Source organism: Heloderma suspectum, chromosome 1 (genome assembly GCF_057233095.1).
Source record: "Heloderma suspectum isolate Gila_16-S chromosome 1, 16-S_ref, whole genome shotgun sequence".
Taxonomy (NCBI): Eukaryota; Metazoa; Chordata; class Lepidosauria; order Squamata; family Helodermatidae; genus Heloderma; species Heloderma suspectum.
The window spans coordinates 156,378,975-156,394,056 of NC_139458.1; the positions used below are offsets into that span (position 1 = coordinate 156,378,975).

Here is a 15,082-nt window from a genome sequence, read left to right on the forward strand (position 1 = left end):
TTAGCCTCTCTTTCTAGAAAGCAGGCACTGATCCAGAAAGTGAATTGATAATAGGGAAGGCAAGTGGAAATGATGATGTGTTCAGTGAGTTCTGTTTGGATAGCTAGACAGAGCTATAGTAGTACTGCTTGGATAGTAGTGAGAGGTAGCTGGATTGCAGCATTGTACAATAATTGCTCATCTTGAGGCTGGAGGTTGTCCTCTGTTGTTGTTCACAAGTTCAGGGTCAGTGGTTTAGCGCCCCCTGGTGGCTACTAGCAATCTTGACAGCTGAAGGGCGGGAGAGAGATCTTCAGCCGTGTGGAATGCAGGTTTGCCTGTCATCCGGATCATGACCAAATCTTTGGTTATAACAGAGGGCAACGTATTGCAGAGGACTGAGTACTGGGTTGGATGAAGGGAGATGTAGTTGTTTGGGCAGGGAGGCAGAGGTTCGTAAGGATTCAGATCAGGCAATGAACACACACTGGAAAGTTCCTCTGTTAACCTGGTTTATTCAGAGAAATTACACACACCATAAGAGGAAAGAAAACAGATACACAAACTCACACCCCTTCTGTTGCTGAGCAACCCCTGATTCAGCACAGACGTACCTCCTAAGCCAGCATGCTGTGGCACACATCACAATCCCAGCCCATGGAGAGGTTCATGGTGGAGGGAGTCATTTGGGTTTATATTCCTTCCACCATTGACTGCAATGTGAATCACCTATTCATCAATCAGGTGAGTTGGCCTTGCTGGTAACACACACCTGACACAGAGTAGCTTATTGTTTCTAGCTGAAAGCATCTGGTCCTGGGTTCTTAGGCATAGAAAAGACTTATTGTATGCATCAAATCCTAACCTCCGTGCCACACAAGGGCCTTCCGGTGGGTCCCACTACAGTAGTTCAAATTCCTTTGCCACCAAAAGCTCACCATATGGGTTTGTATAAATTGTTTCTCATCTTACCGTGCAGCCCTATGCATGCCTACTCCGACACAAGTCCCACTGAGTTCAACGGGGCTTATTCCCAGGTAAGTGGGTACAAGATTACACTGATAATGTATTTAAGTTAGATAAGACTTGTAAAATACTTTGGATGCATCTATGAAAATGAGGGGAAGAGAGAAAGCCCAAGCTGAGACAATTATGGCCAAGCCTGAAGTCCCGCTGCAACATCTTACCTTTTATCAGATTGTTTATTTAACATAACTGTGAACATTGCAGTGTGGGTTCTAGGATGCTTTCCTTTCTAACCGTGTCCTTTCCTTTTCTCTCTCTCTCCCTTTAAAGAAGTAACTACCATCTTGGAACGGAAACATTCTTTTAACAATGTGCCAGTTCTTGTTTATCCATACTATGAATCTTTGGGAGCAGCTCTGTACGGGACAGACAGACCACCAGTTCAGTTGCCAGACCCAAGCAGAATAACCATAGATCCCTACCACTGGCAGTTTTTACAGCAGAATCCGTCGTTCCTTCAGGAAATAAGCCGTGGCATGGCAGACTGCTACTGTGAGATCGAATGGCCCCCTGGACACTCAGCATGCTCAGAAATTATGGTGCATCCTTTGCGTGCTTTGTTGAAGCAAAAAAGATCCTTGGCCAAGACCTGGAACAAAGATGTTTCTACCCAGCTCATGCAGATCCTATCAAAGCAAAAGGTTGTCAAGTGCGAAGTGAATGCCACGGTGTGGGAAGCCATAAGAAACAAAGCGGTAAAAGATGACATTTTCACCCTACTGGATATTCCCAAGGGAATAGTAGTCTTGGCGGGGGAACCACAAGCTGTAGATCATGCAGAGCAAGAAATGAAGGTGCTCATAGAAAATGCTATTAAAAAGCTTGAAAGAGAGAGGCAAACTATAGAGGAAACCTTGTCAGTTGTTGCTGGGAAGTATACTGTTTTAAGTAACGTTGGACTACAGGATAGAATCCACTTGGAGTACCCAGATCTAAAGATTGCCTATGATGCTTCCAAAAAGTGTATAACTCTGCGTGGTGTAGCCACTGAAGTTTTGAAAATAAAAAGTGACATCCTTGAAAGGCTATCCAGTATGGTCCAGAAGAATGTTGACGTTCATCCTTACATTCTCCGTTTCCTGCAACATGTAGATAACGAACATTTGTCTCAACTCTTATTCCAGGCCAGAAAAATTAATGCCTTCTATGAGCTCAAGGGGGAGGCGGTTCTGCTGATGGGAGGAGTTCTTCCAGATCTTCTAGGAGCTGAGGAAGGAATGAAGAAAGATCTGGCCTATGAATGTATTGCACTGGAGGACAAATCAGTCACTAGAAAGAGAGAGTGGAGGGAGCTGACTGACAGTTTGTACAAGGCATGTAATTGTACCAGCGAAACCATCATCATTTCTGAACTGGGGGATGAAATAGTCATTGCGGGTTGTTCCAAAGAGGTGGCCAGTGCCAATAAGAAGCTCTCCGATTTTGTCGATAGCAACACATACATACAAAAAGCTGTCAAGACTAAGTCTGCAGCAGTTCCAATTTATGTAAAGCAGGAGAAGCGCAACAGCTGGCTGCACATGGACAAGCGAGGCATAAAAATTCATTTTGGCACATGGACAAATTGCAAACTGATTTCCCTTGAAGGACCCAGAGGAGAAGTGCTGAAGGGACTTGAGCTCTTTCAAAAAATCGTGTCCTCTCTGCATGCTACACACCTGGTAGTCGATCGACCAGGCGCCAAAGCATTCTTCAAAGAACAAGAACACTTGTATGTCACAGGGGCAAAACAAAAGTTTAACTGCTTGATCAGGATTCAAGAAGGGAATGAAGACGACGAAGAGGAGGGCGAAAATGTGGATGACTATGAAGAGAAAGGGCAGCTGTGCTGTGAAGTTAAGCTAAGAGATGGCATTGCAGTAACAGTTCATAAGGGAGACCTGACCCGTTTCCCAGTTGACGTTGTCGTGAATGCATCAAATAAAGAACTGAAGCACATTGGTGGCCTCGCAGACGCACTGTTAAAAGCAGCCGGCCCAGAGCTGCAAAGAGAGTGTGATGAGCAAGTGAGGAAACACGGACGTTTGAAGCCCGGCTGTGCGATTATCACAAGTGCTTGGAAGCTGCCGTGTAAACAGGTGATCCATGCTGTTGGGCCAAGGTGGAAAAGTTCCGAAAAAGAGAAGTGTACACGCCTCTTAAAGAAAGCCGTGAGGGAAAGTTTATGTCTGGCAGAAGCCTATAATCATTGCTCCGTAGCCATCCCTGCCATCAGCTCTCGTATTTTTGAATTCCCACTCAAAGAGTGTGCCCGTGCCATTGTAAGAGCCATCAAGGAAACCTTAGAAGAAGCTCCTGAGAATGGCTGCCTGAAGCAGATATGCCTTGTGGACTTTAGAGATGATACCGTTCAGGCTTTCTCGGAAGCCTTGAATGAAGTGTTCATAGATGGATCGTCACCATCTAAACAGACCTCTGCCTCCATAACCACGAACCAACCTGCAAAGAGCAGATCAGAACCTCCAGGATTAACTACTCCTGAAGGCCTGAAAATAGTTGTACAGAAAATGGGAGTTGAAGATGTGATAGTAAGTATGCTGCCGTAATTTCAAACATAAAAACTGTCAGCAGCTGCTTTTTATATTGGCCTCTCTGTCTAGCACCAAAATGTACTAACAGTGGTCAGAGTTTAACCTGAGATTTAATGGTTTGAACCCCTGAAGTGCAGAGCTAAAGTTGTTTAAAACACAAAGGCCCAAAAGAAACGAGATGCAGAATTGAACCTCTTCTGCTCCCACTGACTTCCATGGTAGCATTAACTCTCTGCTGCAATTTGTATGAAATTAATCCAAGCTCTCTTAACCCATTAATTACCTTTGGTATCTCAACAGAAAAAGTATGCAAATCTTTATGAATCTCCTCCCAATAGGAATTGAATGAATTGGACTTATTTCTTTGCACCACCTTAATTTTGCGGGGCTTAAATTATAATGACATGTATAGCCTGTAGAGTGTTCTTGTAGTTTTAAAGTCTCTTCCCCAGCCCTCTGTATTAGAAATGCTGGATAGCTGCATCCTTCCTAGTCAACTTAGTGACAGTGGTTACAGCCCTTTCTCTGTCTTGAGTTGGATGCTGCTCCTTTAAAAGAAATCTCCTTCTGGGGAGGCATCCTCAGTGCTGCTGTGCTCCACGCTGGGTAGAAGGTGCCACAAGAACATCCACCAACTGAGCTTCGTTCGTGGAGCTTTGGTATGCAACCTTTCGTAGCAGTGTCCCTCTGCGTACCAAGAAGAGTTGGTTGATCAGCAGGACTCTTTACAGAGGAGGGCTCCACTAGGAGGGTTCTCCACATCCAGGTTGGCTGCGTGAAAGGGCCCTATAGGCATGCAGATGTGTGAATGTTGAGTTCCTCCACACAATAGGGGCGGGAGGGGGGGGGCAGATCCTGGGCCAGTCAGGGTCCCAATTCACATGACCCAAATTGTTCTGAAAATAAGAATATGATTTCTATGCTGTTATTCTGAAATAAACCATTCAGAAGGATCAATACAAGTGAAATGATTCAGTACACACATTACGTTGTGCAACACCTATTAAAATATGCACACATACAATAGTACAGTTGTAAAGCACAAACCTATAACCCTCATAATGTACATCTGTTTACATGTAAGGACCCTTCATTTATGCCAGGGATGGGCAACTTTGGGAGGTCTGGGGGCCATTTTTGCACCCTGAATTCCCCAAGGCCAATACCCCCCTCCCCGTGTGTCCCCCCCCAAAAATGGTGTCCAGAACAGAGGCCAACTTTGACCCTTTGGGTGGTCCATAGTAGTTGCAGAGCACTAAAAGGGTCAAAAAGAGGTCAAAATGGCTGCTCCTGGACATCTTTTAATACGATTGGGCAGGGTCAGCGAGGGCCGCATATTGCTCACACCTGATTTATGCAGATAAATGTTCTGCAGCATAACCCTGCAGTCCCCTTGGAATTTTTTTCAATGCATGAGAGATTTGGAGTGAACTCCCCGAAATGGCTCAAAAGTGCGTCTGCTGCTGAAAGCATGAGATTAGAGGGCGCTGGGGCTGATCACTAGCACTGAATCACCGGGATCCCTGAGCTGCATGGTGGGGGTGGGGATTTTGGAGTCACTGAATACATGTCAGATAGAGCGAGCGAGCTGATACTGGCTCACTTTGTTCTCAGTGATAGATGTGCTTTGGGATATTTGCTAAACCTTCAAAGCCCTCAGTTGGAATATTGCGATCTTGATTAGATTTTTGTTGTAGTTATGTGCTCGGAAAGAAATACTGGTGTGTGTGTGTGCGCCCACACGTGCCCTTGTGTAGTATGTGCTCCTCTGAGACGTTTGAGTGTTTCTCAGCTACTCCTGTCTGTCTTCGTAGACAGATGTCGTCGTCAACAGCGTTGCCAGAGATCTGCGGCTTGACAGAGGCCCCCTCTCCAACGCCCTTCTGGCCAGAGCGGGAGCAGAACTGCAGGTGGAATTAACCAAACAAAGCCAAGGGAAAGACGTTGAAGAGGGCTGCGTGCTCGTAACCAGCGGTCACGCTCTGGGCTGCTCTCACGTGCTGCACACCATCTTACCTGCTTGGAATCAGCAGTCCGGAACTAAGGTACAGTTGGATCTTTCCCATGCATCCTGAAGGCGCAGTGGGTGGACTTCCGAACATAGGAAGAGCCCAGCTGGATCAGACCAAAGGCCTGTCTAGTTCAGCATACTGTTCCCATAGTGGCCAACCAGATGCCCATGGGAAGCTCATGAGCAGGACGTGAGGCAATAGCACCCTCCTGTTTGTGTTCCCCAGCAACTGATATTGATGGCAGAACTACTTTGGATACTGAAGGTAATATACAGCCATCAGGACTGGCAGCAATTGACAGCCTTATATCCTCCATGAGAAGAGGCTATCGCTGCTCACTGAGAGAGGTTTTGGTAGCACTTCTCTGTGTCCCAGCTGCAGACAGCTTTTGTGCAGCCGTCCTGTGAGGCTGCTTAGACAAGACAGTGGCTTGCCTAAGTCCCCTTGGTGAGCTTCCTAACTGGGTGCGGCTTTAAGCGTGGGCCTCTCACCTCCATTCCTAGCCCTTCTGTGTACTGTCCCAGACTGCCACTGTTCATGTTTCATGACTCCTTGGATCAGCAATGATATTTCGACTGCAGTTGTCCTTGAGAGGCACAGAGCTGCAGATGGCTTACGCTCAGATCTCACTCGGATATCTGACTTCACTTTTCCGAGCTTTGGGTGTGCGCTTCACACTTTTGCTTTTGGAAGTCCAGCACAGCCAATTCCCTTGTCCTTTATCCAGATAAATCTGGCTGCCTTGGGAAGAACTTGTACTTGTTTTATATGGTTTAATTGTATAGAAGGCAATGTCTGTTAACAAATTCTTAAGCTGCTGATTCTAGATCCATTTTATTTTGTGGTCCCCAGATCTTAGGTGAGATTATTGAAGAATGTCTGAAAACCACTGAACAACTCTCTCTGAATTCCATCACAATCCCAGCAATTGGGACTGGTAACTTAGGCTATCCCAAGCATCTTGTTGCAAAACTGATGTTTGATGAGGTATTCAAATTCAGTCAGATAGGAAATCGAAGGTCCCTTCAAGAAGTTCACTTTGTACTGCATCCAAGTGACGCAAACACAATCAAGGTATTTTTTTCTCTGCAAGCAGCTTCTTTGGTATGTGTTTGATATTAAAGGTGGGTTTGAAAGATCCAGAGTGTGCTGCAAGTGGTTTTCTTTGTTTCTCTGTGAGTCAGATCCAGCATGTCTCTAAAAGTATGAAGCTTTTTCCTGTTGCAGGGTCAGCTATTATCCTGCTTCTCTATTGTGCATTGGCACCTTGACAGCAGGCCAGGAAAGCTGGCCCGGGAGAAACTGCTTCAGTGCAATTACTTCTGGATACAGCTTGGAAGAGATTTCTTCTTCAGATTTGTTCTTAGTCTCCGGCATTCTCCTACTACTGCTACAACTTCTATTTTTTTCAACTAAACTATGGTTTGAAGTTGGCTTCCTATCTTGCTTTATTTCAAAGCCATTAAGGGCACAATTCTATGTATGTTTAGACAGAGAAAAGGCCTACAACTCCCAATATGCCCCATCCAGCAATGCTGGATGGGGCATGCTGGGAGTTATAGGCCTTTCCTCTGTCTAAACATTTTATTTATTTATTTATTTATTTAACTACATTTATATCCCACCTTTCTTCCATCTTGGAACTCAAGGTGGCTACATGTAGTTCCCAGGTAGTCTCCCCTCCAAGCACTGACCAGACCCAAACCTGCTTAGCTTCAGCAAGGTGGCTGCCTCATGTGAATGGAAGACTTCGTGGTTGGTTTGATGGCTCACGCAAAGGCACTCCATGTGCGGCCAAAATGTTCATTCGTATATTGGCTTATTATTATCCAAATACAGCTATTGGGTTGTAGCCAATGTCAGTCTAACTTGCATCCCAGTCATTTCAATGGGTCTGCTCTAAGTAGAGTAATATTGGATACAACCCATTATTTCAATATAATGATCACAAAGCCCGTGATGTTCAAAAGAAGATGTCACACAGAACCCTCCCCCCTTCCCCCCTGAATGCATGTTCATAATGAAGAAACTCTTAAAGATCAAAAGACAAAAAATATGCCCCTGCATAGCCTGTTTACTGTGGCTGTCTCACCCTCCTCCCAGGCATTTACAGATGAATTAAACAGCAGGCTGAATTTAAGCCAAACCAGCTCTTCTGTGTCCAAGACTGTACCTGAGAGTTCCCAGCAGCAAGATCAAGGTAAATGCTGTTTTTCCCCTGAAAGGGTTTGGAGCTATATTTTCCAGAATCTTGGGAATTCTAGAATCTCATTTTGAGGAAGATAAGCTGGTTGGGAGTCTGTGTGTGTGTGTGTAAAATATAAAAAGTGGAATTGTGGGGAGGGGAGTGGCGATAGTGTGGACCACTGCAGAGAAGAACATTTTAAAAACTAAAGTAAAATAAGGGAGCTAAATTAGCATCTATTGGCTCTGCCTGCCTTGTACAACTCTTTGTTCGTTACTGAAAACATAAGCCAAAGAACAGTGCAACTAGTTGTCTGAACCCAACTGAATGCTTATGTTTTTCTTGACAGCAGACACCTGTGCCACATGACAAACTGCATTTGAAACTGAAACTGGGGTGGGGTGAGGGTTAAAAATCCTGACCATGGACTCCAGCAATTATGGCAGTCCCAATTAGCATGGTTATGAGGTGAAGTCAGTTTGTATAATGTGTGAAGTAAGAATCATCTGTGATGAATTAGGAAGAATAAGCAAGTCTTACTAGGCAATTGTAAAACAAAATGTATGCAACAAGCTATTAGGTAAAGGATTACTTATGATAGTAATCTTCAAATGTACAAAGTCCTTGAAGCCTTTTTTATCCCCGCAGTGACCCCGTGTTAGCTTAGCTTAAGAGACAATAGGCCATTTTGGACATAATGCTAAATCATGGTTTAATGCTCTACGAACAAGTGGGAGTGAACCTTGGATTTGCTAGTTTCCTGTCCCCACATTCTGTCTTCTGCTTTGGCATGGCCATGAGGAAGCGATTGGAAGCATCCATCACTTCCTGGTTTAAACTAACCAGAGTTTGTTCTTATGCCCAGACTAGTTTTAAACTCTAGTTTGTTGAAATAAGCCAGGATCATAAACCACAGTCTGATCCTGGATTGTTTCAACAAACCATAGTTTAATCAGTGTTTCCCCAGTCTGGGCATAATAGCAAACTCTGGTGAGTTTAAAATTGGAAGTGGATGCTTCCAATCCCCTCTTTCACACCCAAACCAGAGGAGAGGAGAAGGAGGTGCATATGAGCCTGAGGTTTGCTGTTGCTAATTCATGTAACACTAGACTATGTTAATGTTAAAAATGGGCCAATGTGACCTATTTTGGGGTTGTAACCTGAATTTAACCCATTTCGTGTGAGCATAGAGCAAGTATGTAAAGATAATATATCTACAAACACATGGGAGAAGGAATGCAGAATAGACAGACTTGTATCTCTCCTTTTTTTCTTACAGCTTTTTTTGGGCAAATTTCATCTCCAACATCTGGAGTTCATAAAGTGCAAATCGGCCCAATTGCATTTCAGGTAGAATGCGGAGATATCACCCAAGAATTCACTGATGTTATAGTGAACATATCCAATGAAGCATTTAACTTTGATGCAGGTATGTTTTGTAACCTACAAGGTTCCCCTGGAAGATTTTTTTATAATCTGGGAGCAATTGTACATCTGTGCTTACTCCGCCCACCTGCCCGCCCGCCCGTCCGTCAGGATTGATTCTGAGCACAGGGAGATAGCAGCTCAGATTCAGAAGAGGAGCAGCCAGGACTGGGGGAGGCTTTTTCACAAGCCAGTTCAGATATGGGTAGGCATGCTTCTCAGGTTACCAACTCCCAGATGGCTGGGCATGAAGCTTCCCCCTCTGTGAGAAGCAGCAAGCAGGAGGAGGAGGGGCTTGAGGACTGTGACCTAAGAGATGTGAGGCAGCGGCGCAGAGCTAAGAGGGAAGCGTCAGGGGCAGAGCTTAGACAGTTGAACCAGTTAGTGATGCATGAGAGGCTACGCAGGGAAGCAGCACGCGAGGGGCGGGACCTCCCTCCCTAAGTTAGCCTAGCCAGATAGCCACCCTTTCAAACTGCGGGCAACTTTCGGTGATCCCATTTGAATCCCCTGGAGGCATTCCTTTGTAGCCAGAGAGTCTTCGAGGATTTGCATCTGTAATTAACCTGTGAATAATGAATTAAAGATGTAAGACTGAAGCCTCTCCTTTTGTGTGTGTGTGTGAGTGCTTAAGGATAGCGGGGGCCAAGAGATTTGTGACACACACACACACCCATCCTAAAATGAGACTTCTAGCAGTGATAAATGAGTGCCTTCGTTGTTCCCTCTTGCTTGCTTCAGTTGGAGATGATGATGTTTGTTCCAGTTTTGAAATAATGTGATGTGCTTTCTACAGAAGCATTCTACATTGCCACCTTCTCCCACTCCATGGGATTGCAATATTGGAGAGATTGCTGTGGACATAATGGAGCAGCTCTAGTCTGTTTTGTTTTTCTCCTGAACCTCTGCAAAGACTAGGGATGTACGAAAATCACTTACCTTTCGCAGATTATGCTGATGGTTGTGGGGGAGGCGTTCCGTCCCTCCCCCTAGAATCCTGGACGGGGGGGAGGCGCTCCGTTCCTCCCCCCCGGAATCCTGGCCGGCTGGCTGTGCTCCGCAGTGATTCTGCGGAGCCGCTGGCCGGCTCTGCCAGCAGCTGGACATCCGGCCGCTGGCTAGCAGGGACGCAAATGGCGGCGGCTCTAGCCGCCACCGTTTGCGTCCCTGCAGTCAGCCATGATAGGCTATGTAAATGTTTACGTAGCCTATCACGGCTGACTTTAAAAAACACACGTGCGTGTACGCAAAGTGAAGTACGCAAAGTTGCATTCCTTATTTTGGCACGTCTTAGTCTACGTAAACATTTACGTAGACTAAGACGGCGAAAAAAAGGGGAACGCAAATAGCGTAGGTGCTACGCTATTTGCGTTCCCCTTTTTTTCGCCGTCTTTTTTCGCCAAGGTAAGTCCTGTCCCGAGGGGGTGGCGGGGTGGTGGTGGGCCATTCCGCTACCAATTTCGGGGGGCCGAATGCGCTGGCATTTGGCCTCCTCGAGATCCGTAGCGGAACATTCGTACATCCCTAGCAAAGATGTGTATAAATAACATTGGAGAAAAGGAAAATGGCACAAGGGAAAACTACAATTGTTTTCATCTCAGGACCTGCCCCCCTCTCTATCCCTAGTTTTCTCCTAGTTTTCTCCCAGTTCCTAGCCAAACATCTGATCGGTGTTCATCATAAGAGCACCTCCTTGACTCCAGCCACGCTGGTTCACTTCCGCATCCTTAGGTGCTCTTGCGGTCCTACATCATGCACCAGCGTGGGAATATCTTTCAGTGGCATGGATGGCAGCCGACTTTATGTGGGATTTGGAATATGGCCATGCCTCATGGGAAATACCTTCATTCTTTCTTAAAATCTGGCACTGAAACCGTGCTGCTTGACATCTGTAGCTCCTATCTGGAGTTGGCTACTTTAAAAGGAGGTCAGATGCCCAAGTACAGATCTGATTTTATGTGGGAAGTTGTGCTTGATATGCTGCCTCATGGTCCTTAATGTGTTCAGGGAAGGGAGGTTCTGGTGGCTGCCTTGCTCTATGTGACATATTAAACGTGACTGCTTTGTCTTATTTTCCTGGACAAATGTGTGTGTGTGTTTAAATTTATTTCAAGGTGTTTCCAAAGCAATTCTGGATGGAGCCGGACCAGAAATGGCAAAGGAATGTGCTCAGCTAGGTACAAATCGACATTTATGAGCAGATCTCTTGAAGCACTGGAGGCTCTTATGTAAATAGTGGTTGGTGGTAGATGTCAGCAGCCCTCTTGGCCGTGGGTGGGGAGCCTGTGGCCAAGGAACAATGGAGGACACATAGCACTCCTTCTGTCCAAGATGACCATGAGAGTGACCATTGCCCATTTCACTCATTCATTTTTACATTTCTACACTGCCCAATAGCCGCAGCTCTCCGGGCAGTTTAAAAAAGATTAATATACATTATATGTAGTGTGAAAACCCATTTACATATAAACAGAAAACACATTCAGAGACAGACATATATCTAAACAATTTTTAAATAATAAGAATAATCCAGGACCTGATTTTTTTTTAAAAAAATCATATGCTGCTAAATGTCTGAGAGAAGAGGAAGGTTTGCCACTCTTCGTTCATCTAGTCCTTAATGTGGTAGGTATTAGCCATCATAAGTCCTCAAGGAGTTACTGGATCCTAAATACGCATGGCCAGTGCTAAAGTGGCCTCCGTGACCTGGTGAGAAAGCTTACGCTGTTGGTTATCTGCACACAGCTATAGAATGTACAGAGGCATCTAAGCTGCAGAAGTTAGAGTTAGGGGCTGTCGCTCAATGGTTGAGCCCCTGCTTTGCATGCAGAAGATCCCAAGTGAAATCCCTGGCATCTCCAGGTAGGGGTGAGAAAGAATCCTGCCTGAAACCCGGGAGAGCCGTTGCCAATCAGCGTCGACAATACTGGGCTAGATGGACCAATGGTCTGACTTGGTATACTGCCGCTTCCTGTGCTCCTTTTGCAGGAGCCTTGTTTTGTGTGCCCCCGAGGGGAATGATGCTCAAGGGTCTGTAACCGTTTGGTAGCTGATAATGATTTCTAGTTGTCGGTGAGACTCTACTTCCTGCTACACAGGCAAAGTTAGCACATCCCTCCTTTCCCGTGGGGAAGGAATTTTACAGAGGAGGAGTGGAAGGTATAGGGAGTGTGTTTTTAGCAATTCCTCCCCTCCAGCCTATGACACTGGCCCTGTATCAGGAACCAAGTCTCAGCCTGGCATCCTTTTTGAAAAGAGCACATTCTCCCTTTTCCTCTGTCTCTGTTGACAGCATGTAAACAAAATGAAATGCAGGAACCTTCTAATGCCCTGGCAATGTTAGCTGCTAACGGGAATTAACAATGCCATCATGAAGGAGGACTGTCCCCTTAAACAGCTTCGCATAGTGGCATTTGCAAAACCACATAACCAAATTTGCCTCTCTTCTAAACAAAACTGTATTGCTTGTCAAGGTAGCAATGGTACAAAACACAGGGCAGCAAGGGGAGGCAATGCTTGCCTAACTGAGGGGTGGGTAGCAGAAAAAGTTGGTTAACTCGGGTTGTTTTAATCACACACACACACACACACACACCACCCCACGCAGTGAGAATGTTGTAGAGGGCAAAATATTATTTCCCAAGAGAGAAAATATTGCAGCTTCAGTGCTGGATAAACAGGATCTCTCTGCAACAAAGTTGCCACCTTAAGAAAGGAGATGTGGATTCCATGCGCAAGAAAGGGAGACATTGTCTGGAAAGGTCTATTAAGATGGAAGGCTTGTATTCCTACTGTGTTAGATGCTGTCTTGTTTGTTGCACATCTCATTTCTCTTTCTTATTTCAGCCCCCCAGGCTCACAACAAGCTTATTTGCACACAAGGAGGAAAGCTGAGGTGTAAAAATGTCATCCATCTTGTGAACCATCCTGATACCAAAGCACAAGTCTCCAAAGTTCTCATGGAATGCGAACAAAAGCAGTTCACCTCTGTTGCCTTTCCTGCAATTGGGACAGGTCAGTATTGAATTGCGGGGGAAAGCACTGTGCAGCAATAAGCAGAAGAGGGCATAATCATACTTCCAGTGGAGTTAGTGGCTGGCAGTCTAGAATGGCCCAGTACTGCTCCGCTATACTAAATGAACAGCATGGAGAAGGTTAAGATTATACCTTGACATTGCTGGTCCTCCTTTGCTGAGGTTTCTGAAGGTTAAAGGGGGACATATTTGGCCAGTAAGAGCTTTGCTAATTGAGGCATTTATCGTGTGCTTGGCATTCCTGTTGTTTACAGGTTCTTTCGACGATGTTGTGACCCTCCAGTTTCGCTTCTGTGCCTAAGCAGCACTTTTGGGGAGTTTTTGTAGAGCAAGGGAAATGCACTTAATTGTGAAAGTGCAATTTCCTCTTGTGCATTTGAACTATTCCACTATATCACAGTGCGACCTAGAGGTTATGTAGCAGAAAAGCAGGAAAGGAATTCTCCTCATGTAGTGCTCAGATCTCAGTTTTGCAATGAAACTGAAAGAAGATGCAGTGAATTAACAGCTAATTAACAGCCTGTGTAGAAAATTAAGTCCCTTTTCAACCTCTTGATAGGCTATAAAAATAGGGAGTGAAGAAGGATATGTCCATCAATATAGGCTTATCACATCCTTTTTTGGGGTGGGTATCAATTTTCTCGTGCTATTCAGTGGAACTAGCATGAACTCCCAAATCGGAAGTCCTGATTAATTTCAGAGTTGTGATGGACTCTGTTTTTAATCCAGCTCATCTTGCTTGTCCTTCCTGCAAGAAGCTATGAGTACCATTGCTAGCATTCTTAGGCCCACCCTCATCTAGATACTGACCAGGGTTGGCTCTGCTTGGCTTTTTAGATGGGACTACGTAAGACACCATCTGTCCTTTCTCTGCTCCCTGGGTTGTGATAGGTTTCCAGACTTGCTCACTCTTGCCATGTGGGTCCATAGCACCACTGATACAGCATAGATCAGGGGTAGGCAACTTGTAGGCCACAACATCTAGAGGACCACGACTCCCATCCATAACCATTGGCTAGGCTGGGGCTGATGGGAATTGTAGGCTGTAATATTTTCTGGAGGGCCACCTCTGGCTTAGGAGGTGGCCACATTTATAGCAATGTTCAGGATTCAGCAGGGCTTAATGCTGAGCAAAAGGTCTTCATAGTTGAGTCCTGGAACCTGCTTTCAGTGCCAGAATTTGGACTCTGGAGCATGTGACAGAAGGACAATTTCTTTCCTCGCCCTTCTAGCAGAGGTGAGGAACCTGTGGCGCTCCAAATAATGTACTACAACTCCCATCATCCCTGATGATTAACCATGGTGGTTGAGGCTGGTGGGAGTTGGAGTCCAACAACATTAGTGGCAGGGTGTACAGGTTCTCCATCCCTGTCCTATAGAGAGCTTTTTAGCCACTGCTTCTATTTTTAGGGATATCCTCGAATATTAGGATTTTCCTTATGAATTTTCCTGTGCTCCCCCCATTCCCCCCATGATGTAAAACCAGATAAAATATTTTCTATCACCAGGCTGCTGCTTATGGTTTCCTAAAAAAAGAACAACAGGCTTCAATCTCCAGGCTCAAATGATCAATCTTAGCATTTCATAAGCTCATTTGGGGCGAGGGTGGGGGCTGGAAACTGTGACACTTTAGCAGGCCATATTTCTCTTTGTACCTAAAGGCTGGTGGAATAAAACTGGATGATTGGAGGCAAGGAGTGCACTTCCCTTACCACAGTCTAGGGACTGCCATGCATTCTCAGCTAGAGTCAGGCCATCTAAACCAACACAGGTGGTTTCAAGAGAGCTTTGAAACACAGGGACTCTCCTTTTGCAAATGAAGCACTGGGGTTCAGCCTGTATCCTGTGGTGTCTGCTTTACGGTCATGGTGCCTGTGTGACATGACCATC

General features: G+C 45.5%; 1 protein-coding gene across 3 annotated transcripts in view; it reads left to right on the forward strand.

The window, feature by feature from the left end:
- LOC146358324 (protein mono-ADP-ribosyltransferase PARP14-like) overlaps positions 1 to 15,082 on the forward strand; it is a 45,662-nt gene that overhangs the window by 22,062 nt on the left and 8,518 nt on the right. For all 3 annotated transcript variants that reach the window (XM_084807791.1, XM_084807795.1, XM_084807803.1), the window contains 7 exons: positions 1,276 to 3,533; positions 5,351 to 5,581; positions 6,401 to 6,622; positions 7,652 to 7,748; positions 9,013 to 9,162; positions 11,273 to 11,335; positions 13,005 to 13,172. In XM_084807791.1, the coding sequence (XP_084663917.1) occupies positions 1,276 to 3,533; positions 5,351 to 5,581; positions 6,401 to 6,622; positions 7,652 to 7,748; positions 9,013 to 9,162; positions 11,273 to 11,335; positions 13,005 to 13,172 (3,189 nt within the window). The remainder of the gene's footprint in view (positions 1 to 1,275; positions 3,534 to 5,350; positions 5,582 to 6,400; positions 6,623 to 7,651; positions 7,749 to 9,012; positions 9,163 to 11,272; positions 11,336 to 13,004; positions 13,173 to 15,082) is intronic.